The sequence below is a fragment of the Aquarana catesbeiana genome, linkage group LG10, assembly GCF_042186555.1.
Source record: "Aquarana catesbeiana isolate 2022-GZ linkage group LG10, ASM4218655v1, whole genome shotgun sequence".
NCBI lineage: Eukaryota > Metazoa > Chordata > Amphibia > Anura > Ranidae > Aquarana > Aquarana catesbeiana.
Window position 1 is genome coordinate 240,857,754 of NC_133333.1, and position 25,179 is coordinate 240,882,932.

General features: G+C 42.0%; 1 protein-coding gene across 3 annotated transcripts in view; it reads right to left on the reverse strand.

Moving 5' to 3' along the window:
* The window catches only part of GRAMD1B (GRAM domain containing 1B), a 392,941-nt gene that overhangs the window by 212,818 nt on the left and 154,944 nt on the right, over positions 1 to 25,179 (reverse strand). Inside the window, exon 1 of one of the 3 annotated variants that reach the window (XM_073603514.1) lies at positions 6,946 to 7,224. The exons of the other annotated variants lie outside the window; for them this stretch is intronic. Within the exon in view, the coding sequence (XP_073459615.1) occupies positions 6,946 to 6,968 (23 nt within the window). The 5' untranslated portion in view covers positions 6,969 to 7,224. Of the gene's footprint in view, positions 1 to 6,945; positions 7,225 to 25,179 lie in introns of those variants that run through there. 3 annotated transcript variants of the gene reach the window in all.

Here is a 25,179-nt window from a genome sequence, read left to right on the forward strand (position 1 = left end):
CTGGAACGTATCTGAACTGCGTTTCTATGGAGGAGGAAAAAAAGCACTGGAACGCATCAAAAAATGCATCAAAACGTGCATGGAGAAAAGCATCTGGAACACACGTGTCCTTGTTTATAGGTTAAGAGGGAGAAAAGTGCACTGGACTGCATCAAAAATGCACCAAAAATGCACATACTGGAATGCATACGGACTGTGTTTCTATGGTGTGAACAGGCCCTCAGATTTCAGATGCTTTTCTGCATGTGCTTTTTTTTATGCGTTTTTGGCGCATTTTTTCCCTCTCTTTTTTCTTAACCTTTAAATAAGGACACGTGTTCCAGTGCATTTTTGCTGCGTTTAGGTGCATTTTTACAGCATTTCAATAATGTCCAGTGCAGGAAAAATGCAGCATGTTCTACTTTTTTTCGTATTTGATGCAGTCCAGTGTGTTTTTGGTGCGGTCCAGTGCATTTTCCCCCCTCTTTTTTCCTAACCTTAATTAAGAACATATGTGTTCCGGTGCGTTTTTGATGCATTTTACAGCGTTCCAGTACAGTCCAGTGCAGGAAAAATGCAGCATGTTCTACTTATTATTTTTTCTGGAACGGGAATGCCCTGGTTTGAACTATGACATTGAAAACCATCTAATCTACCTTCCATGCATTTTTGATGCAGAAAAAAAAAAAAAAAAAAACACCACACTGGACTGCATATGGTGTGAACTGGCCCTCAGAATTGCGACTCCATCCATCCAACCAGATATTGATGTGTTCGTTTATCAAAAACCGTGTCAAATATCGCACTTGTTTTATGTAATAGACTTCAAGAGATCAGCAGCAAAAACGCAGATGTTGCTTTTTTTTTTTTTTTTTTTTTTTTTAGGAGTTGACATGTTTTTGATGTGTTTTGCTTTTATTTTTGCTAATAGGAGAGTATGACCATTCCCTTCATGTAGTGTGATTGATGCCACTTGGGTGCCAGAGAGCGTAAAGTCGCATCAAAGTCGCATGACATGAATTGAACGGTCATACTTTCCTATTAGGAAAAAAAAAAAAACGCAAAATTCATCACAAAAGCCCGTTCAAAACCGCAAAACGTGCCGAAAAAAAATAAATAAAAGCATCAACTACAACCTGCATAGATGTGAACCAAGGCCCCCCCCCCCGAAGTCTCATCAAATCGAAAAATAGAATTTGTGTCCGGAGCTGGGCTAGAACACATAATGGCATCCTGTTATATCGGAGTTCAGCTTTATTAGAAGCCCGGGTGCTCATAACTATACAAGACTCATCATGACAAATAAATACCCAAAATTAGCAGGATAATGATCAGACTTACTGAGAATTAGCAATTTGATCTACGTGTATGTGTGGAGGTTATCGGCTATTGACCAAGACTCCATAATACCTGTTTGCCAACACATCATAACACATCTAACATACGACTGGGTAACTTGCCATTCACTTCTTTGGGCTTCCCAATGCACTAAAACCCCAAAAAATGAATATATATCTTTGAAAATAAACTGTACTGCAAAACAGAGTAGACAAGTGCAGAACGTTTTGTTTTGGTATTCACATAAATTTGTTTAGTTAAATTAGTTCCAAATTCATTTTGTTTATTCGAATCAATTAAAATTTTTCGGATTCAAATCAAATTCCATCCAAAATCAAATTTTATTCAAACTTATGAATTTTCAGAAAACAGTTATATTGTTTCTATTCCATTCTATTATATTGTGTTTTTCTATCCTATTCTTTTATTTTCTATTCAAATTTATTCTTTTCGAAATGTACAGAAAACTGTGATGCCCCGTACACACGATCGGACATTGATCGGACATTCCGACAACAAAATCCATGGATTTTTTCCAACGGATGTTGGCTCAAACTTGTCTTGCATACATACGGTCAAAGTTGTCGGAAAATCCGATCGTTCTGAACGCGGTGACGTAAAATACATACATCGGGTCTATAAACGGGGCAGTAGCCAATAGCTTTCGTCTCTTAATTTATTCTGAGCATGTGTGGCACTTTGTGCGTTGGATTTGTGTACACACGGTCGGAATTTCCGACAACGGATTTTGTTGTCGGAAAATTTTATAGCCTGCTCTCAAACTTTGTGTGTCGGAAATTCCTATGGAAAATGTGTGATGGAGCCTACACACGGTCGGAATTTCCGACAACAAGGTCCTATCACACATTTTCCGTCGGAAAATCCGACCGTGTGTACAGGGCATTATATTGTTATATTCTATTCCATTTTTTTCCACTTGTTTATTCTATTGTATTCTATTTTATTTTCTATTCTATTCGAATTTCGGAAACGGGTTATATTGTTATTTTCTAATCTTTTCTATTCTATTTGAAATTCGGGTTATATTCTGTTCTTTTTTTTTCTATTCTGTCATTTTATTTTCTATTCTATTCGAAACTCGAATTTTGAAAAACAGTAATATTCTTTCTATACTGTTCTTTTTTATTGTTTATTCTGTTCTTTTCTATTCTATTCTATTGGAAATTCGAATTTCGGGAACCGGTTACATTGCTATATTCTTTCTAGTCTATTCTTTTCTATTGTCTTTCTCTTATTTTATTTTCTATTCTATTTGAAATTTGAATTTCTGAAACCAGTTATATTCTGTTCTATTCTTTTCTATTGTCTATTCTATTTTTTTTTTATTTTCTATTCTATTTGAAATTCAAATTTCGAAAAACAGTTATATTGTTATAATCTTTCTGTTCTATTCTTTTTTGTTTACTCTATTCTATTCTTTTCAATTCTATCATTTTATTTTCCATTCAAATTTATTATTTATTTTTCATTATTTGAAATTTGAATTTCAGAAGATGTTTATATTCTACTCTATTTTATTTTCTATTGTATTTTTTTCTATTCTATATGAAATTTGAAATTTCGAAAAACAGTTATATTGTTATAATCTTTCTGTTCTATTCTTTTATTGTTTACCCTATTCTGTTCAATTCTATCATTTTATTTTCTATTCTATTCGAAATTTGAATTTCAGAAGATGAATATATTCTATTGTTTTTTTCTATTCTATTATTTTCTATTCTAGTCAAATTCAACTCAAAAACTATTCCAATTCAATTCAAAAACTATTCCAATTCAATTCAAAAACTATTCCAATTCAATTCAAAAACTATTCCAATTCAATTCAAAAACTATTCCAATTCAATTCAAAAACTATTCCAATTCAATTCAAAAACTATTCCAATTCAATTCAAAAACTATTCCAATTCAATTCAAAAACTATTCCAATTCAATTCAAAAACTATTCCAATTCAATTCAAAAACTATTCCAATTCAATTCAAAAACTATTCCAATTCAATTCAAAAACTATTCCAATTCAATTCAAAAACTATTCGAATTTCGTCTGAAATTTTGATTCGTTTTTTCAGATTTGTTTAAATTCGTTACTATTGTAATTGGGAAATTTGGATACATCCTAATAACGAAAAATGTGTCTGAACTTGAATTCAGAAGAAAATGAACCGATATTTTCACTATTTTCATTAGGGAAGTTGGGCTCTTAGCGTTTTAAACCCCAAGGACATTTTGCAGCTGATATGCTGTACCTTCATGGATGACTGCTATGTACTATACAGCCCCATCTGACTGCTATGTACTATACAGCCCCATCTGACTGCTATGTACTATACAGCCCCATCTGACTGCTATGTACTATACAGCCCCATCTGACTGCTATGTACTATACAGCCACATCTGACTGCTATGTACTATACAGCCCCATCTGACTGCTATGTACTATACAGCCCCATCATGGCAAAACTATCATTTCTTCATTTACCGTGGACACCCGTCCTCGGGACTGTCCCTGGAAGTCAGGTGCAGCTGACCACTCTGCTGGGAAAATAAGGCCAAACCTGATCTCTAGTTAAACACTAACATGTTAATTGCCCAAAGGATATAGCAGACAACATGTGTAAAACAAATTAATGCTTTAATCTCTAAACTCATTTGCTGGAGCAAGTTACTGGGTTAAGCCAAGTGCTATCCTGAATGGACATTACATTTGCATAAGGCGATCCGGGACTGAACTGTCTATATTAGACACCTTTAACCCTGACGGGTAATAAAGTCCTGGGTGATACTGCAGTGGAGTCGTGTATTATAGGTAATGCAGGGCAGAGTTAACCTATAAGTTCCAGAAAAGTGGGTGGAGGAGGGGTAGGGGTGAGTGACTATATTAATCCTGGAGAGGTCTGAGGGAGGGTGAAAAGGAAGCAGGATAAATGTTAAGAGGATTACAGGCTCTGACTACAGATGGCATCCTCCAGCCTCCACGCTCTCTCATTTCTTGCCACGCGGGTAGAACAGGGCACGCAGCATGGCTGATGATCCCCCCTATACCAGTACCACTGCTACTCCTGATCAGTGTTGGTCACTCAGAGGCGATGTTCTCCTCTACAAGACCATCTTGAGTTCTCCTACAGAGGATAGCACCTTGTTCTAGTTGGGCTGATCTTCTAAGTGTATTTTAACAGGTATAGGGCAAGGGTAGGCAACGTGGGGGCCCTCCAGCTGTTGCAGAACTACAAGTCCCATCATGCCCCTGGGAGTAATTTTAACGGCTAGCCTTGCAATGCTTCATGGGAAATGTAGTTCCACGACGGCTGGAGGGCCCCCAGGTTGCCTACCCTTGCCCTATACCTGTTAAATACACTTTGAAGATCAGCCCAACTAGAACAAGGCGCTGTCCTCTGTAGGAGAACTCAAGGTAGTCTTCTAGAGCAGTGGTCATCAACCCTGTCCTCAGGGCCCACTAACAGGCCAGGTTTTAAGTATTACCTTGGGGAGATGCAGACTAGAATACTGCAATTACTGAGCAGCAAATGATATCGCCTGTGATGTATTTCAGTTATCTTGCAAACCTGGCCTGTTAGTGGGCCCTGAGGACAGGGTTGATGACCACTGGTCTAGAGGAGAACATCGCCTCTGAGTGACTGACACTGATCAGGAGCCCCTGTCTCCTGGTCCAGCATAGAGTTTTCTGCCACTGGTATAGTACTAGTAAGCTGGATTCTGATCAGGAGTAGCAGGTCACTTGAAGCCATGAATAAAAAGGTGAACCTACCTGCAATCCAAGGGAGATGATCTAAAACTACACACTACCAGCAATAAAAAAAAAAAAAAAAAAAACAGCCTATGAAGAGCTACACTAATAATAATTTGTTGGTGTCCTAATATGGGACTTGGTAATGCTTCCTTATAGCTATAGACAGATCACCCACATTTTACACAGGAAAAACCGCACAGCAACATATCCATATAGCTTAATACTACATGCAAGTACACATCACAATCTAACTCACACAAAAACATTGAATTTACTAAAAACGGTCCTCCTATAGGGAATGAAGCAGCAATGGGGCCAGTTCCTCCATCATGCAGAATGTGCTTTATTTAGAACAATTCTTCTCATTTCAGACCGGGGCACACTTTGTTGTTCAGGTACGGGCTTTCCTGCAATCAATAGTATGCTGCCCACGGCATTGCATTGTTGCAGTGCTCCTCGCAGTGACTGCAGGGGAGAAGAGGCTCTGTATAGAGGGGATACCACTAAATCAGCAGTTATGAATTCATCTATTTTGGTTTTAGAAACTTTTATTATTTTTTTCCAGTCTGTATTGTATTATTATTATAATACAGGATTTATATAGTGTTGGCGCAGCGCTTTATAACGTGTATATTTTGAATCTTTCATGCTTAAAACAAAACAAAACACAAAAACACAAAACACAACACCACCGCATTGGGGTTTATTTACTAAAGCTGGAGAGTGCAAAAATCAGGCTCACTTCTGCATAGAAACCAATCAGCTTCCAGGTTTTATTGCCAAAGCTTAATTGAACAAGCTGAGGTTAGAAGCGTATTGGTTTTTCTATGCAGAAGTGAGCCTGATTTTGCACTCTCCAGCTTTGGTGAATAAACCCCATTCCCCCCCAAGTGCCGGCTCACAGAGGAGCGGCTTTCAAAGTCGCCCGACTCTGAAGCCGCCACCCCCCCCCCCCCTGTACAGTGCGACTTCAGCGCGACTTGCAAAACGACTACTGTATAGAAGTCAATACTAGCCGCTCCAGAGTCGCCCCCCCCCCAAAGTAGTACAGGAACCTTTTTCTAAGACTTGAGTCGCTCCTATTAGAACGGTTCCATTGCATCGCATTGAGCGCGACTTCTGAGTCGCCTAACAGGTCGCCCCTGCGTGAACCGGCACTGAAGAGAACCCCCGAAATTCTTATCAGCTGCTGCTCCAAGGTAGGTGGTCATGGGCTGGCAGGTGAAAGTTGCAGCACAAGAGGAAATAATACGGCACACAACATGAAAACATAAAACGTCACACCAGACTACTAGAAGAAAAGGTTTACACGCCTCACAAGACATTGCAGCTTCAGATTAGCACTAGTGTGACCAACGGGGGGAAGGCAAACATTTCTACTCAGCAACTTGGCACCCCTTCAGCTGTTGTGGAACTACAGGTCCCAGCATTACCTTGTAGTTTCACAACAGCAGAAGAGAGAAGTTGCCTACGTCTGCTAAAGGCTACCAACAAAAGGAAAAGGACTACGGGGTAAGGTAGTGATGAGAACCTTGCCAGGACAACCTGGGGGACTCATCACCTCCCTTGTGAAGTACATGGGGGGGGCTACGCTAAGAGGGGATGGAGGCAGACAAGAGGATGAGAAACCTGAAAGGCATCCTGCGTTCATCCCAGGAGCTGCCCATAGTGCGTCTCTTCATTCCATGAATGAGCTCCTGACAGCTGCAGTCTGGCAACCGACTCACAGTAAGTGCTGCAGAAAACGAATAACCAGAAGCCAACTTCCAAATCAGACAGGAGCTCTACGTCAGGGATTGGGGGGGGGGGGGGGAGATAAGGTGCTAGAAAGGTGTGAAGAATGACTGGCGTCTCTGCTTACCAGACAAGCCTGAACCCTTTCATTAGTGCAGAGATGCTCGGGCAATGGGCACATCGCAGCCTGCCCAGTCCCAGCTGTCTATGTTCCAGGGCATATTGGATAAAAATAAAAAAAATAAAAACAAAAAAAATAAGGCGACTGTCAGGCCTTGCTGGGCAATGTATATGTCCCCTCTTGTCCTCTCACACTCTTCTCTCTCTCTCTCTCTCTCTCTCTCCCCCACCAGATCTGTAGAGCACAGCTCTCCTCTGCTGACAATGTGAGCTGAGCATGTGCAGAATTGAGAGAGATGTGGGAAGCAAAGCCAGAATTGGCATTCCTACCAGACACTCTGCCTCTGAGTGGGAGGGGGAATCTGCAAAGTATTGGACAAGAATCAGAACTTACAGAGGGACCCTGTAACACCAAAATATTCAGCATACAAGCGCAACTGTGCGGTAAAGCGAAGCCTCCGCCAGTCACCGCCTCCCTTGTGGAACAGGGCGCCCCCCCCCCCCCCTCTCTGGACCGGGTTGCCTGCGCAGTAATTACTAGGATGGAGACACATGTTCAGCTAGTGATCTTAAAAATAACATCCCGCTCCCTGTAGTTAACACTCTTCTTATCCTCACACGTTTTATTACACTGCCACGTGCAAAACGTAGCCTGAAACCTGCAGAGACCTAAAAGAAAAAAATATGTGAAGAATGTGTAAGTACGACTTACCTGTGATTGGAACACTTCTAACCTACAGTGGTTTGAAAAAGTATTCATACCCCTTGAAAATGTCCACATTTTTGTCATGTTACAACCAAAAAAAAAATGTAAATGTATTTTATTGGGATTTTATGTGATAGACCAGTATCTCTCAAACATTTTTTTTTTTGTCTTGCGGCGCACCAAAAAGATCTAAAAGTTTTTCAAGGCACACCGGAAAAGAATTAACAATTTTTGTGGTGAACTTATCTATTTTTACATATACAGTAAAACCTTGGATTGCGAGCATAAGGCATTCCAGAAACATGCTTATAATCTGTGGCGACCGGTGGAATTTTTTGTGGGGGGCGCAGCAAACAGTATGCCCCCCCTCAGTCAGTCAGTAGCACTTACCCCACCACCGGCGGCTTCCCCTGCTTGGCGGCCTCCCATTCTCCTGCTCTCCATGGGTCATCACGGCGATGGCGGCAGCAGCTTCTATTTTCTCCCTCCTCCTCGGCGGCCAATCGGGAGTCTTTTCTTTTTGGCCAATCGGTAAACAGATCTCACACCCGCTTCCGATTGGCCAGATTGAGGATCAGTGTTTCAACAGCGCATATTCATTTGCTGTTGTAACACACCTGGGTGGGCTCCGGTCGCATTCTCTGCGACCTGAACCCACCCTATTTTGAAGCCTATTAGAACCTCTGGCTCTAATCAGATGCTTAAAAAAAACAAAAAAACCCTGGCTGCTGTATTTCACGCGCCTGATGCCCTGAAAGAGGCCGAACGCATGAATCTATCCATTACATATAGGGGGTGGCCTGGAGGGGGCAGCGCCCGCACACCCCTAACGGATGGGCCGCCACTGCTTGCAATCCAAAGCTCTTGTATATCGAAGCAAATTTCCCCATAAGAAATAATGGAAACTCAAATGATTCGTTCCACAACCATTTATTTATAGGTCCTTAAGTTTATAGTCCAAATAAAAAGATTATAGCAATGTGATGGGTTGTATAACCATAAAATGTCCATCCACAAATGGAAGCCTCCACAAGAGGATTAGAAGCAAAATCCAGCAGGAGCTCCAGAGTATAAAAGAGAAGAGAGGCGCCTCTAAGTGTAGCAATATGTTGCTAAATGTTGTACCTTCAATAAATGTAACCATATTGCTACACTAAGAGGCGCCTCTCTTCTCTTTTATACTTTTGTAACATGACGCTTTTTGTATATCAAGTCAAAATTTATTTAAAAAATTTGCTCGTCTTGCAAAGCACTCTCAAACCAAGTTACTATATTTAATTTTAAATGTAATGTGAAGGATGTGCCTTCACAACAAATAAATACAAATGGAACGGTCTCTCTATTGCTATAATATAATTAGAGCGATCAAGTTCTCCCGAGATCTCGCACAATTCTCGTGTCACGAAAGGAACCAATGAATGACGGATTGACAAAGATTAGGTTTTTATACAAGTTACTTTTTTTTTAAACTTTTGCAACATTGATTTACCATTTCGTTTTTCTATATTTTCAAGGTTTCAAAACGCTAGAAATTTTTTAAATTTTTCAAAACTCCCACGGCACAGAGTTTGAGAATCACTGTGATCGACAAACACATAGTGGCACATAATCGTGAAGTGGAAGGAAAATGTAAAAGACCAATAAAAAAATACATTTATGTTTTTGGTTGTAACATGACAAAATGTGGAAAATTTCAAGGGGTATAAATACTTTTTTCAAGGCGCTGTACTTCCCTATATTCTAGTGCCCCGTACACACGGTCGGACTTTGTTCGGACATTCCGACAACAAAATCCTAGTATTTTTTCCGACGGATGTTGGCTCAAACTTGTCTTGCATACACACGGTCACACAAAGTTGTCGGAAAATCCGATCGTTTTAAACGCGGTGACGTAAAACATGTACGTCGGGACTATAAACAGGGCAGTGGCCAATAGCTTTCATCTCTTTATTTATTCTGAGCATGCGTGGCACTTTGTCCGTCGGATTTGTGTACACACGATCGGAATTTCCGACAACGGATTTTGTTGTCGGAAAATTTTATCTCCTGCTCTCCAACTTTGTGTGTCGGAAAATCCGATGGAAAATGTCCGATGGAGCCCACACACGGTCGGAATTTCCGACAACATGCTCCGATCGGACATTTTCCATCGGAAAATCCGACCGTGTGTACGGGGCATAAGATGAGAAGGACCACCTTTCATCGCAGATATACTGGAATGTATGCGCAAAGCACATCATTGCGATTACTGATGCCTACACCCATATACTAAACAGAATACAAACACGGCTACTATTATTTCTCTATATTTACATTATGAAAGGATTCAAAAACAAGCAGTGCAATCATTTGGAGGATGTCTAGCCACTTGACCTCTGGAAGATTTACCCCCCTTCATGACCAGGCCATTTTTTGTGATACGGCACTGCGTTACTTGAACGGACAATTGCGCGGTCGTCTGCGGTTTTTATTTTTTGCGCTATAAAACAAAAAAGTCAGACAATTTAAAAAAAAAAAAAAAAGCAAGCATTTTTTTACTTTCTGCTTCTCCGCGTTTCACACAGGAAAAAGGTTCCTGCAACATTTTAACCACTTGACATCCAGAAGACTTACCCCCCCCCCCCCTTCCCGACCAGGCCATTTTTGCAATACGGCACTGTGTTACTTTGACAATTGTGCGGTCGTGTGAAACTGTACCCAAATATTTATGTAATTTTTCCCACAAATAGAGATTTCTTTTGGTGGTATTTGATAACCTCTTTGGCGGGGGGGTTGCGCTATAAACACAAATAAAAAAGACTGACAAATTTGGAAGAAAAAATACAATAATTTTTACTTTCTGCTATAGAACATATCCAATAAAAAAAATTATAGAAAATTGCACGGTCGTGCGATACCGTACCCAAATATTTATGTAATTTTTTCCCACAAATAGAGATCTTTTGGTGGTATTCGATCACCTCTGCGGGGTTTTTTTTATGCTATAAACAAAAAAAAAAAAAAAAGAAAGAGCAACAATTTAAAGAAAAAAAAAAAAAAGTTTTACTTTTATGCTATAAAACACATCCAATAAAAAAAATAGAAAAAAGAAAAAGAAAAAAAAAAAAAAAAAAAATCGAATTTCTTCATCAGTTTAAGTCAATATGTATTCTGCTACATGTTTTTGGGGAAAAAAAAACAAGCGTATATTGATTGGTTTGCGCAAAAGTTATAGCATCTACAAACTATAGGAAATTTTTATTTATTTGTTACTAGTTATGGCGGTGACTAGCGACTTGCAGCGTGCAATATTGCGGTAGACATTTGAACACAGACACTTGACACTTTTTGGGGACCAGTGACACCAATACAGTGATCAGTGCTAAAAATATGCGCGGTCACTGTACTAATGACACTGGCTGGGAAGGGGTTAAAATCAGGGGCGATCAAAGGGTTGATTTTGTGCCTAGCCAGTGTTTTAGACCCCTTTCACACTGGGGCGGTGCTATAAAGGGACGCTTGTTTTAGTGGTGCTTTACCACTGTTTAAGCGGTGCTTTTTGGCCGCTAGCGGGCTGCTTTCAACCCCAAAGAAGGGGTTAAAAACTCCTGTGTTGCGGCGCTCCAGAATCGCTTTTCAGGCGCTTCAGAAACACTACCCATTCATTCCAATGGGCAGGGCATTTTGGGAGTGGTGTATACACCGCTCCCAACCTGCCCCAAAGATGCTGCTTGCAGGACTTTTCGGAACGTCCCGTAAATCGCACCGCCCCAGCGTGAAAAGACACACTGGAAAGAATGTGAGGCGGTTTTCAGGCACTTCCAGCGCTAAAGCGCCTGAAAACCGCCTCAGTGTGAAAGGGGTCTTACTATTCTGTGTATGAGGTGCTTTTACTAGGGGAAGGCATGGATCCACGTCTCTGCTTTGCAGGAACACAAGATCCATGCCTTCCCTACTGACAGAACGGCGATCTGCCTTGTTTACATAGACAGACCGCCATTCTGCCTCTGTACAGAAGGATCGGCAGGTGCTGGCGGACATGGAGTCCGTGGTTCCCGCTGTGTAGACTCTGCTAGAGTATCCTTATACTGTGATATGAGAGCGGCGGTCTATCTGTCCAATGAGAGAGCAGCAGACCGACACACCCTGAACGGTCGCACAGCGACTGCACTCTAACCATCAGCAAGCCAACAGCCCACCTCTGGGAAAAACAAGAACTCCCCTCCTTACTCCTCGCTTCCAACCCCTCTAACAGTTTGCTGCCATGAAAAAAAAAAAAACTAAATTCATTTTTTTTTCTTTCCTAAAAGCCTGTGTCTTCTCTCTTCTTCCATTTACATCAGGCAGGGTCCTTTTTTGGGTGTCCATGTTACTGCCTGCATGACATGAACACTTCCTATTGGCTTGCCCAGCAGAGGGGGTCCTCCCAGGATCCAGATAAGGTGCAACGTCAGGGTAAGAGGACTGCCAAGGACTGGACAGAGCGGGCACATCCACTGAATTATCAGTCCCTGTATGCAGACATGGTACCGGTCAGGGGGTCAGGCAGCAGAAGTAAAGTATGTAAAAAACTTTAACAGTAAATTCCTCTTGTTTGCTCCCTTTCAGTCTGTTAAATATACCAGAGATTGAGTTTTATTAGATGTGTTTGCTTAATGTGCATAGAAAAAAAAAAGGCTGTTTTTCCAAACAGAAATCATGTGAGATAATACGTTCCCGTCATCTCTGCCTCTGGACTCTTATCAGTTAGCATTGTTCCCAGCCATCCCAGTGGACTACAAAACACCTCCCTATTATGGAGAAGAGAGGGGCGGAGTTATGCAGTCCCAACACGCTCCCTTTCCTGGAATGACAACACTGTTCAGTACACTTATTCCCCTAAGACATGGAGGTGTTAATGGCAGGATTAAATAAATAAAGTTAAAAAAAGAAAAGAAAAGAAAAGAAAACCAAAGCATCTGCCACATCCAAGTACTGGCTGCAATACCGTTCATTTTTGTTCTTGGGTTTAGATACACTTTAACCACTTCAGCTCCGGAAGATTTTACCCCCTTCCTGACCAGAGCACTTTTTGTGGTTCGGCACTGCGTCGCTTAAACTGACAATTGCGCGGTCTTGCGACGTTGCACCCAAACACATTTGACGTCCTATTTTTTTCCCCACAAATAGAGCTTTCTTTTGGTATTTGATCGCCTCTGCGGTGTTTATTTTTTGCGCTATAAACAAAAAAAGAGCAACAATTTAAAAAAAAAAACAAAAAAAAAAAAAACCGCAATTTTACTTTTTACGATAATAAATATCACCCAAAAAATATATGAAAAAAATTGTTTTCCTCAGTTTAGGCCGATACGTATTCTTCTATATATTTTTGGTAAAAAAAAAAAAAAATTGCAATAAGTGTATATTGATTGGTTTGCGCAAAAGTTATAGCGTCTACAAAATAGGGGATAGATTTATGGCATATTTATTATTTTTTTTTTTTTTTTATTAGTAATGGCGGCGATCTGCGATTTTTATCGGGACTGCGACATTGCGGCGGACAGATCGGACACTTTTTTGGGACCAGTGACATTTATACAGCGATTAGAGCTAAAAAATAGAAACTAGGGGAGGAGACCGATTGTTGTTCCTACTTGGTAGGAGCACACGATCTGTCTCCTCTCCCCTGAGGCAACCCTTGATTTGTGCGTTTACACACACAGATCCAGGTTCTCGCTCTGTCATGAGCGATCGTGGGTGCCCGGAGCACGCCTGCTAAAGCGTCTTAAAGAGCCGACGTGCAGCTACCACGGCTCAGCAGGGGAGCCAACCTGCCACAGTATAACCGCAGCAGCTGGTCCAGAAGCGGTTAAAGTAAATATGATATACTTTCCTATCCATTTACTAATGATCGCAGCATAAGGATTAAAAATAGTCAATGTTAACAGAACGAAACTAAAGTGAAACGTAAAGCAAGAGATAACTAGGTATTTCACTCCAAGTAGAAACTGTTGGTCTTGGGCAGCTGGGAAAAAAGCATAACACACACTATATTACCAAAAGTATTGGGACGCCTGCCTTTACATGAACTTTAATGGCATCCCAGTCTTAGTCTGTAGGGTTCAATATTGAGTTGGCCCACCCTTTGCAGTTATAACAGCTTCAACTCTTCTGGGAAGGCCGTCCACAAGGTTTAGGAGTGTGTCTATGGGAATGTTTGACCATTCTTCCAGAAGAGCATTTGTGCGGTTAGGCACTGATGTTGGACGAGAAGGCCTGGCTTGCAATCTCCACTCAAATTCATCCCAAAGGTGTTCCATCGGGTTGAGGTCAGGACTCTGTGCAGGCCAGTCAAGTTCCTCCACCCCAAACTTGCTCATCCATGTCTTTATGGACCTTGCTTTGTGCACTGGTGCGCGGTCATTTTGGAACAGGAAGGGGCCGTCCCCAAACTGCTCCCACAAAGTTGGGAGCATGAAATTGTCCAAAATGTCTTGGTATGACGACACCTTAATAGTTCCCTTCACTGGAACTAAGAGGCCAAACCCAACCCCTGAAAAACAACCCCACACCATAATCCCTCCTCCACCAAATGATTTGGACCAAATGATTTTGGATCAAATGATTTGGATCATGCTCCAACAAAGTTGGGAGCTGATAATTGTCGAAAATGTCTTGGTATGCTGACGCCTTAAGAGTTCCCTTCACTGGAACAAAGGGGCCAAACCCAACCCCTGAAAAAAAAAAAAAAAACATAATCCCCCCTCCACCAAATGATTTAGATCAGTGCACAAAGCAAGGACCATAAAGACATGGATGAGGGAGTTTCAGGTGGAGGAACTTGACTGGCCTGCACAGAGTCCTGACCTCAACCCGATAGAACACCTTTGGGATGAATTAGTGCAGAGACTGCGAGCCAGGCCTTCTCATCCAACATCAGTGGCTCACAAATGCGCTTCTGGAAGAATGGTCAAACGTTCCCATAGACACACTCCTAAACCTTGTGGACAGCCTTCCCAGAAGAGTTGAAGCTGTTATAGCTGCAAAGGGTGGGCCAACTCAATATTTAACCCTACAGACTAATGGCCCGTACATACGATCCGAATATCATATGACCGATCGTACAACCGATTTCACTTATTAGTTGCAAGTAGAAATTGAATAGCTAAATAAAGTCACGAAAATTCTCGTACGACAGAAAAAAAAAAAAAAAAAAAAAAAAAAAATCGGAAGTGATGTCATGTGTTGTAATGTATTTGTATTAAATTTTCGGACGACAACTATACTGACTAACCGAAAATCGCACAATCTGGAATCGTACGAGGAAAATTTTCATGCATGTCTGATCAAACGAACGGTCGTGATTGGCTGTCAAAAGTAGTGTACACACGATCCGAAAATCGTACGATCCTTCCTCGGACAACCGTTTCGTACGATATTCGGATCGTGTGTATGGGCCATTAGACTGGGGTGCCATTAAAGTTCATGTGTGTGTAAAGGCAGGCGTCCCAATACTTTTTTTAGTAATATAGTGCATGTATAATACTTTTTTTTTTAAAAGGCATAACTTTGTTTTTTTTGCAAAAAAAAATACAATAAAAAGAAGAACAGAACAAAAATCATCATAAGGCATTATATAGACACCACACCAATCGCACACAAAGTTATATTAGTTTTTTTTTTTTTTTTTTTTTTATGGCATGTCTAAAATGTGGGTTTTGCCTCTGAATGTGTAGTGATGAAATAATGCAAACATCTAGAAAGCACACATTTGTTCTGGCTTCCCTCCTATACATTGGTCTATATTTCCATATATATAAAAAAAGAAGACGAGGGAAAAAAAAAAATAGGACACGGTTAGTTGTGAGCGTAGGACATCTGACCATCTGTTCCCAGCATCAGGTGACTGATCCCAGCCAATGGAATCCCTGTCAGGTGACAGAGCTCAGCTGTCACTCCGAATGAGCATCACACTCTCAGCATCTCTGATGGGATGGCATCCTGGGACAGCAGTGCCACGGACAGTTACGTGGTCACAGAGTTACGTGACAGAGTCATGCTGGGCCTTATGCACAGGGAAATCTAGCTGGCTACCGCTAAACAAAATGAGACAAGGCAATAGAGGTGGTAAAACAAAACTAAGCTGCAGTTGTTTAAACAGGACACTGGACCGACAGGTTTTTTTTTTTTTTTTTTTTATTTTACCACGATTATCCAGCCCACCGTCAGCAGCTAAAAAAGGTGACACTAGGGTGACGAGCACAAAGCAAGATGTCATCACATCTATTCACAGACTCAGCAATTCCATATACACTGTGGAGCCTCGGGCAAAAGCTGACTCATTTCGAGCACCGGGGAAGAGAAGCTAATGAGGAGAGGCGCAGGTGCTGAGAACAAGATGTCGTTTTGGTGCCTCCAAATAAATTAGAAGCCTGCTTTTCTGTGGCCCTTTTCAGACCTGCCCATGTTCTAGGAGAAATGGTCATATGCTGGGTTGTAAAGGAACAAAAACCACTTTGGTATCGAAGCAAGAAGAGGTTATGGTAGGAACAAGTTCTGTCAGATGAGGAGAGTCTACGACTTGAAGGATTGCCCTGCGTTCAGAAAGCTTGAAACAAATCTTAAAAATAATTGCATACAGTAAAACCTTGGACTGCGAGCGTAATTCGTTCCGTAAACATGCTTGTAATCCAAAGCACTTGTATATCAAAGCGAATTTCCCCATAAGAAATAATGGAAACTCAGATGATTCGTTCCACAACCATTTATTCATAGGTCTTTCCGTTTATAGTCCATAGAAAAAGATTATAGCAATGTGATGTCCATCTACAAATGGAAGCCTTCACAAAGGGATTAGAAGCAAAATCCAGCAGGAGCTCCAGAGTAGAGTATAAAAGAAGAGAGGCGCCTCCAAATGTAGCAATATGTTGCTAAACATTGTACCTTCATTAAATGTAACCATATTGCTACACTAAGAGCCCATTCGCACAAGGGCAACTTTGGATCTGACTTCAAGTCGCCCCTTGTCGCGCTACATGAAAAAATCAATGTAAGTGAATGGATCCGTCTTAATGCACACTACTGCAGTCGCTCCGACTTCAGAAAAGGTTCCTGTACTACTTCAATCCGACTTGAAGGCAACTTGTACCCATTGATTTCAATGGAAGTTGCCTCCAAGTCTGATCACTGTTTATACTGAGGCAACTTTACAGGAAGCAGAAAAGAAACAGAAAGTAATTTCCTCCACTAAACAGCCAGCCCCCTCCTTCTCACACACAGCTGATAAGCTCCGATTGGCCACTTGTAAAGTTCCCTGTCCTGGAGGCGACTTCAAGTTGTGTTGTAAGTTGCCCCAAGTCGTGTTGTGATTCATACTCAAGTCGTGTCCAAGTTGCCTCCCAAAGTCGCGCTGGAAGTCGTGTTGCCCCTGTGTGAATGGGCTCTAAGAGGTGCCTCTCTTCTCTTTTATACTCACTAGTTGTGACATGACGCTACTTGTATAGCAAGTCAAAATGTATTAAAAAATGTTGCTGGTCTTGCAAACCGCTCTCAAACCAAGTTACTCTCAAACCAAGGTTTTACTGTACTTCTTTAACCTATCAGTCTCAATGCCTTTTGGATGTTCATAAACTTGGAGGTGATGGAAACTGGACATGGTTTATAAAGTTTAATCAAAACTGCGCTAGAACATGAATACATTTAGGCTCCGTTCACATCTCTGCGTTCCAAATTGTGGGCAGAATAAGCGCGATTCAGCCCGTGATTCACAATAGCGGCAAATCGCGGGACGCCCGTGCGTACCTTGTCAATTTTAGTAGAATCCCAAACGCGGCGCGATTTTCCTGCAATTCGTCGGGCGACAATCGTGATAAAATCACGTGAACAGGATCACGGGACGCCTGTTGCCCAAAAAAAAAGTAGATGAGCTTCTTTTGGGCAATGGGCGCCCCGCAATTCTATTTTCTATTCTACTGTGTACACCAGCGGTTTTACACGGATGAGCACTTTTTTGATCCTGCTGAATAGTGCTCGTATTGCAAGACAGCGCTCGTATATCAAGTTAAAATAAAAACAAATTAAAAAATGTGCTCGTCTTGCAAAATGCTCGTATACCACGTTACTCGCAAACCAAGGTTTTACTGAACATATAATAAACAAGTTGAATTAAAGCAGCAACTCCATTGTGAGATATTATACAGAATCAGACTTAAATTGCACCAAAAAGGGTTGCGCTTATATATTTAAAAAAAAAAAAAAAAATATATATAATAATAATAATAATAATAATAATAATAATAATAATAATATATACATATATTTTACACACATACATATATACATACACGTACTGTATATAAGCCAAACACAAAAATGGTTTACAGGGACAAAAAAAGAAAAAAGAAAAAAGTCCTCCTCTCTTGTGTCCATATGTTCTTAAACATGCGATTAGCCTCCATCACCAAGAAGAGTAAATGTTCAATCGTGAAGCCACCACCTTTATATGGAGAATACACGCTTAACGGCTAAACGTGACCCCCTATGTATAGAGGTGTCAACAGAGCTTTCAATGGGGCACCCAGCCCTGGATCACCATAGAGCAACCCCGCTGGTTGATGATTGTGACTGGTTCCCAGTTGGGCACAGCTCCATAAAGCATATCTCGCAAGAATATAAAAAGAAATGCTCTGATAGCGTAAAACTCTAATGGGTACATGTATTGATTAAATTAAATTCAAATTGCTTAATACAAATCCTCACTGGTCAGATAAACAGCGCCTGCACTTCTGGGAACGCGTGATGACATCAGCCTCTCACTCCGCCCTACGCGTTTCATTGTCCGGGGCACATGTGTTATGTTGCCAAGAACAGGTTTACTAGCAGGGTAGCAAAGATGTGCATTATATAGGGAACTAAGCCATTACTGTGCAGAGGAGTCCCCTTAAGTCCATGTCTGCCTCTGTAAATTGCACTGTATATTGACACAGCTGTTTTCACACACCGGTCTCAAGGCTGCTATTAGAAGTCATAGGGCCCCATACAGACCGCCTGACAGGGCCACACATATATACTTGCCTGTTCCAAAAAATTAGAAAATACCTCCCTCTCTGTCCCCAACCCGTGCTCCTGAACGAATGGACCCTAGGAAAGTTATTTAATTGTTGGGAGCTAGGGCCCATGGGATTACTGTGCATGTGCCCAAAAGGATTTCAAAATAGTCCCATCTGCCCAGGTCCCCAGCTGAACTGATGGTACAGAAGGACTGGTTCTACTCCCCATCAGCAGCTCTGATTGGACTATTTGTGCCAACATGCACATAAAACTGAACTCCAGGCAGACAGCTAAATCCATGTATGGGAGAGGTTTCACCTACTAAAGAATTTGCATTTCTGTCCTTCCAGTCCTGAGATTTACACAGCCCTGCCAGACAGCACAGCTAGCTTGGTGACCTGACTTTTCTCTGCACCTATTAGGCAATACAGCCAGGTCACCTACCCACCCACAGCCTGTGACTGGACAGGCCGAGCCAGATTTCGATATAAATATAGGAAGCACTAAATTCCTATAAATGAGAAATATGCTAGTGCTAAATTCATAATGTGCAAATGTGAACATAAAAAACAAATTATTAACAAATTTTTTTTTTTTTACAATTCATCCAGAAGTGAATTAACCTAGAAGGTGCTATGTGAGGGATAACAATACAGTCTCATATAATCGGGTAAGAATACTATGCAATAATGGAAAGAGTCCATGCAATCAATTATTGTGCTCGCATCAATCCATGTGTTAGTCAGGAATAAATTATCCAAAAATGTGAATTTTTTTCTATCTCAAAACAAGTTTTTATTAAACAAGCTTAATGCATCCATTACTGGCTTCAGAGCAGTACACTTTGATATACATTCGCAGACCTCAATTCCACATAGGATACTGAAAGTTTTAAACGAACATGTACAGTGTATACATCTACACGTTAGAAGCAATAAACAGCATCTCATGTGACATATGTGCAGAGATCCAATTTGGATCCATACAAAGTTGTACAGGCCCCCCCCCCCCACCTTCCCCGTGGAGCGTGAGCTAGGGGCCCAGCAATTGGTATTGCCATGGCAAAGTGATTATAGCAAACGGTCCAATACAAGTTCCACCGGTGCCAACCTGGGTACGTTCAGCCATGGTTCCCATAGCTTGGCAAACTTTGCTGTACTGCCCCTATGTTGGTAGATATATTTTTCTTGCCTAATGCCGCGTACACACGATCGGAAATGCCACCAGCAAAACTCCGATGAGAGCTTTTTTCCCGACCGAAAAATAGAGAACCTGCTCCATCGGTCTTTTGTTGGCGAAATTCCAGCCAGCAAAAGATTGAGAGCAGCAGCAGCATTTTTCGGTCGGGAAAAGTTCCTATCCGAAAATACGCTTGTCTGTATGCAATTCGGACGCGCAAAAAATCACGCATGCTCGGAAACAATTTGACGCATGCTCGGAAGCATTGAACGTCATTTTCTCGGCTCATCGTAGTGTTGTATGTCACCGTGTTCTTGACGGTTGGAAGTTCAGAGAACTTTTGTGTGACCGTGTGTATGCAAGGCAAGCTTGAGCGGAATTCCGTCTGAAAAACCATCCAAGTTTCGGAAATTCCGATTGTGTGTATGCGGCATTAAAGTGTTGCCCATTTGCTCTATCCACTCCCACACTGTAGGGGGGTTGCATTGATTTCCAGTGCCATAAAATAAGTTTCCATTCTCTTTCATGCCGTTTTGGTTTGGTTTTAGCTACAATGGATCTCAGGGGTCGTCAGTTTTAGCGCTCAAGAACCTACTGTTTCTTTCTGAAAAAAGGGCCCTAGCTATTGCCTGCCTAGGGGCCTCCTCCACCAAGCCATCATCTATAATGCCTAACAGACATTGTTTGGGATCGTTTTAATCTGAACCTGGAAAGCTTGGTTAATAACCCCTATAACCTCCGTCCAGTAAACCTGTAATTTGGGGCAACGCCACAGAAGATGTATCAGATCGCTACGGTCCCGCATGCAGCGAGTACATGAGGGATCATCGCGTACTCCCATTTTAACCAACTTAGCAGGAGTATAATGGACCCGCAGAAGTATATACAACTGGGACAAGCGCTGAGGAACATTTAAAAGAACAGTGAAACCGCCAATAGCGCCTCCTCCCATTGTTCCTCCTCAAAGGGCCCAACATCCCGTTCCCACTGGGATATCACTTTTTGGGTAGAATCTGGTAAGGACAGATTAAGTAGCATAGAGTAGCTGCAGGATATGAAGCCCTTATAAGACGATACCTCTGACATGTAATTAAAGATAGAAGTAGTGTTTTGTACCCATGCATCCACATGATTTTGGGCTTTTATCGCGTGCTGGAGTTGGAAGTAGTAGAACTGCATGGACATGGGGAGCTGAAATTCCTCCTGAAGAGCAGCAATGTCACGCAGCTCCCCATTACGGAATATTTGATATAAATAATTAATCCCGTATTGCTGCCATTTTTTACTATATTGCAATTTCCCTATCTCAGTGTACCGGTCATTTTGCCATATAGGGCTAAACTTAGTAAACTCAATGACCTGTTGTAGTGTTCTCACTTTATTCCAAATTTTTTGCATTAGGTTATACGTGGGGTATAATTTATTTGATTTACCAAACTGCAAGGCTTCCAATCCCTCAGCGACCCCCGTCCCAATCGTGAATTTAAGGAGTTTAGTAGTGGAACCTGCTAAGTTCAGGGCAGGGGCTGAGTTAATCGCTCTGGCCATGTGTTGTAGCTGGGAGGCCAGGTAGTACAGCCATGGATTCGGCAGTGAAAACCCACCTGCTTCCTTAGGCCGCTGAAGCTGTTCTAGACTCACTCTGGCCGTAGAGGAGTGCCATATTAGAGATCGAAATATAGAGTTAATAATGCGGAACAGTTTCATTGGGATAACTAGTGGTGAATTATGTAAGACGTATAGAATTTGGAGCATAAAAATCATTTTTATAAGGTGGATCCTACCTACTGGTGACATTTTCAACCTGGACCACACCTTAATCCCATCGCGATTACGATTAAGTAAGGGGGTGAGATTCAACCTCAAATAGTCTAAAGGGTTCGAAGTGACTTGTGTACCTAAATATTTAATGTTCCTAGATACTGGAATATCAAGGATCATTGTTAGTTGCTGGTCTGGTCCCTTATCAAGAAACATGACTGAGAATTTAGTCCAGTTTACTACCAACCCAGAATAATGACCAAAGGTTTGTACCACCCTCATAGCTTCATTTAGTGACGCTTTGGTATCCCCCAAAAGCAGCATGGTATCATCTGCATATAACATTAACTTTTCCTGTAGTTCCCCATACTGAAAGACTTGGATATCGGGGTTGGAGCGGATGAGGGCCGCTAGGGGCTCAATGGCCAGAGCAAACACGAGTGGGGACAAAGGACACCCTTGCCTCGTGCCCCTGTACAAACTGAAATCTGAGGACACTCTACCTGCCTCTCTAATGGCAGCCTTGGGGGCATGGTATAGCAACTGGACCCAAGCAATAAATTCCTCTCCAAACCCAAATTTGGATGGCCCACAAGCATGTCCACTCAATACTGTTGAATGCCTTGTGGGCATCTAAAGATAATAGTGCTCTAGCCCCCCTGTTGTCGGCCTTTGACTGTATATTGAGAAAGAGTGTACACAGATTTATTGCTGTAGATTTCTGGGGCATAAACCCTGCCTAATCGGAATGTGTGATAGAGGATATCAACCCGTTCAGTCCCACCGCCAGGACTTTTGCCAGAATCTTCACATCATTCGGTAAGAGGGATATGGGCCTGTATGAACCTGGATCCAGTGGATCCTTACCTGGTTTTAATAGCAGTACTATAATAGCTTTGGTCATGGACAAGGGGAGGCCTTTGTTCTCCTTAGCTTCTTTGAACACAGCCAATAGCTTTGGTAACATACTGCCAGCATATTGCTTGTATACCTCAAATGGAATACCATCCCCCCCAGAGCTTAAGAGTTAGGAAACATCCGGGTCGCCTTCTGAAGCACCTCCAAAGAGAAGCATCCAGTTGATTCCTAGCAGTAACAAAGTAGGAAGGTCCACTGTCTCAAGGTAAGTCTGCAGGGAGTCTGCTGATTAAGACTGATTGCTATAGAGTGGAGTAGTAGGAGACCAACTCTGACATAATGAGGTCAGGTGCATTGGTCACTGCTCCCGTCTGATTCCTTATTGCACTAATGGAAGGAGACTTCTGTCGTTTTAGGCAAAATTGCCCATTCACAACAGGTCTGTTCTCCCTCCTCATAGTATACCAGTTTATTAAAGAAGCGTTTCCACTCTGCCGCTGAGGTAGCAAGACTACTAAGTGCCTCACTATCAGATAGCCATGAGTCTTTGCGTTCCTCTGTGGGATCAGATATGTTTTGCCTCCAGCTCACTCCCCAGTCGCTCCAAACCCTCCCTTTGGGCACAAGTGGCCTGCTTAATCATGTGGATCTCCCTGATAAATGTACCTTGAAGGAAGGCCTTAAAAGGTCTCCCACACGTTCTCCATCCTAGAATGTTCCCCATATACTTGCCAGAATTACCCAAATTTTGGTTACTATCTGCCCATGGGATGAAAACAAGTTAAGCCAGAAGGCGTTCAGTTTCCAAGAGGCCCTAGACATAGTTGAGATCGGTCTCACCTCCAGGCTAGTAATTACTGACGAGTGATCAGAGATGCTGTGGATGGCGTAGGTAATCTTCGATACGTACCGGGGGACTTAGCAAATACTAAGATCTATTCGGATAGGGACAAGCATGATTTAGAAAAGCAGGAGAAATGTTTTTCCCCTGGGTGTTTATCGCACCAGAGATCAGTCCAGCCCACTTCCTCAATACATTTTTTCAAGGGCGTACGGTAAGAGCCACGTACCGCGCTCACTGGGGGATGTTTATCTAGTGCAGGGTCCAAAAAAACAGTTAAAATCTCCCATGATGTATAGGGGAATATCTTGGTGGCACAACTGATATTCTAATACTACCTTGAGCACCTGGTGATTGTATGGAGGTGGAACGTATACAAATGTAAGAATACATTTCAAGGCAAATATACGACATAGCAACATTACATATCTCCCCTCTGCATCCAGCACACATTCTATCTCCTGGTAATCTAAAGAGTTGTGTATCAGTACTCTCTTACCCCTCGGGTAAGAAGTGTGAGTGGAATGATAGGACCACCCCATCCATGACAGTCTCAAGCAAGAAACCGAATCAGGGGTCAGGTGGGTCTCTTGCAATGAGCAAATGGCAGGCAAGTATTTGTGTAGGGCGGTAAATACCATGGTGCGCTTCAGGGAGTCATGTATCCCTCTAACATTCCATGATATCACCGGAACTGTGGCCATTTTAGATTCATTTGTGTAAACATAGTAAGGTAAGTAGTAAGCACAATGTTCCACATCAAATCGTCATGTAGATGCACAGATGCAAACGTTAACTTTGGGGAAATGTCCAGTAAAGGAGGTAAAGCTCTAAAGAAATGTACTAAAAAGAACAAAACAGAAAAGCAGCATGCCACTACGAACTCAGGTAGTTCAGCACATGGCCCTCCCCCATAGCAGTATCCACTATCACCCTTCACATCACACCCCCCCTCCCCAATCCCTGCATTCTGAGCGAAACTCCCTGATCCCTGCATCCTGAACGTAGCGCACTCCTTAACCCTGCGTTCTGAGCGTAACGCACTCCTTAACTGCGCATTCTGAGCGTAACGCACACCTTAACCCTTCATTCTGAGCATAACGCACACCTTAACCCTTCATTCTGAGCGTAACGCACTCATGATCCCTTCATTCTGAGTGTAATGTACTCCCAAACCCTGCCCCCTCTTGTAATACTTTTTTATGGTGTCCACTGCGTTTGCGATCTACATTTGGGGTTAACAATGTATTATCACCCACAGTAGATCACAAAGGCAGCGTGCTTTGAACACGGTGCAGGAAACACACATGGAACATGCCTTTCTGGCATCACATTCTGGTGTGAACCGGCCCTAACAACAAGGCACTGAGCCCAGTGATCTTTGACTTCATCAGTGTTGTTCAAAAATCTTTCTCTCGCTCTCTCGTACACACACACACACACACACACACACACACACACACACACATATATACATATCCATCAGCCCAGTATAAACTATATTTGCTAATCCCTGATAAAGAAGGAAGGAGGACCCTTTAAACCACAGAGATACTGAAAGTTGTTTTTTACTGAATGAGACTAAAGCCTCGTACACACGGTTCGATTGTTAGCAGGGGATTGTCTGTTGACAGACTGGTGTCCTAAAATCTTAATCCATTAGTACGTTCCTTTTGACAACTGTTGTCCAATTTTCCGCCAACAAAATGTTGGATGGCAGGCTAGTAAATTTTCAGCAGACAATGGTTTGACCTCAGATTTTGGTATGATCAGTACACAAATCCGTCACACAAAAGTCAAAAGTACAAACATGCATGCTCGGAATCAATGCTCACCAAACATGAAATTAGCAGAAGGGGCCCAAAGTGTGGCGCTCAAGAGCTGAAATT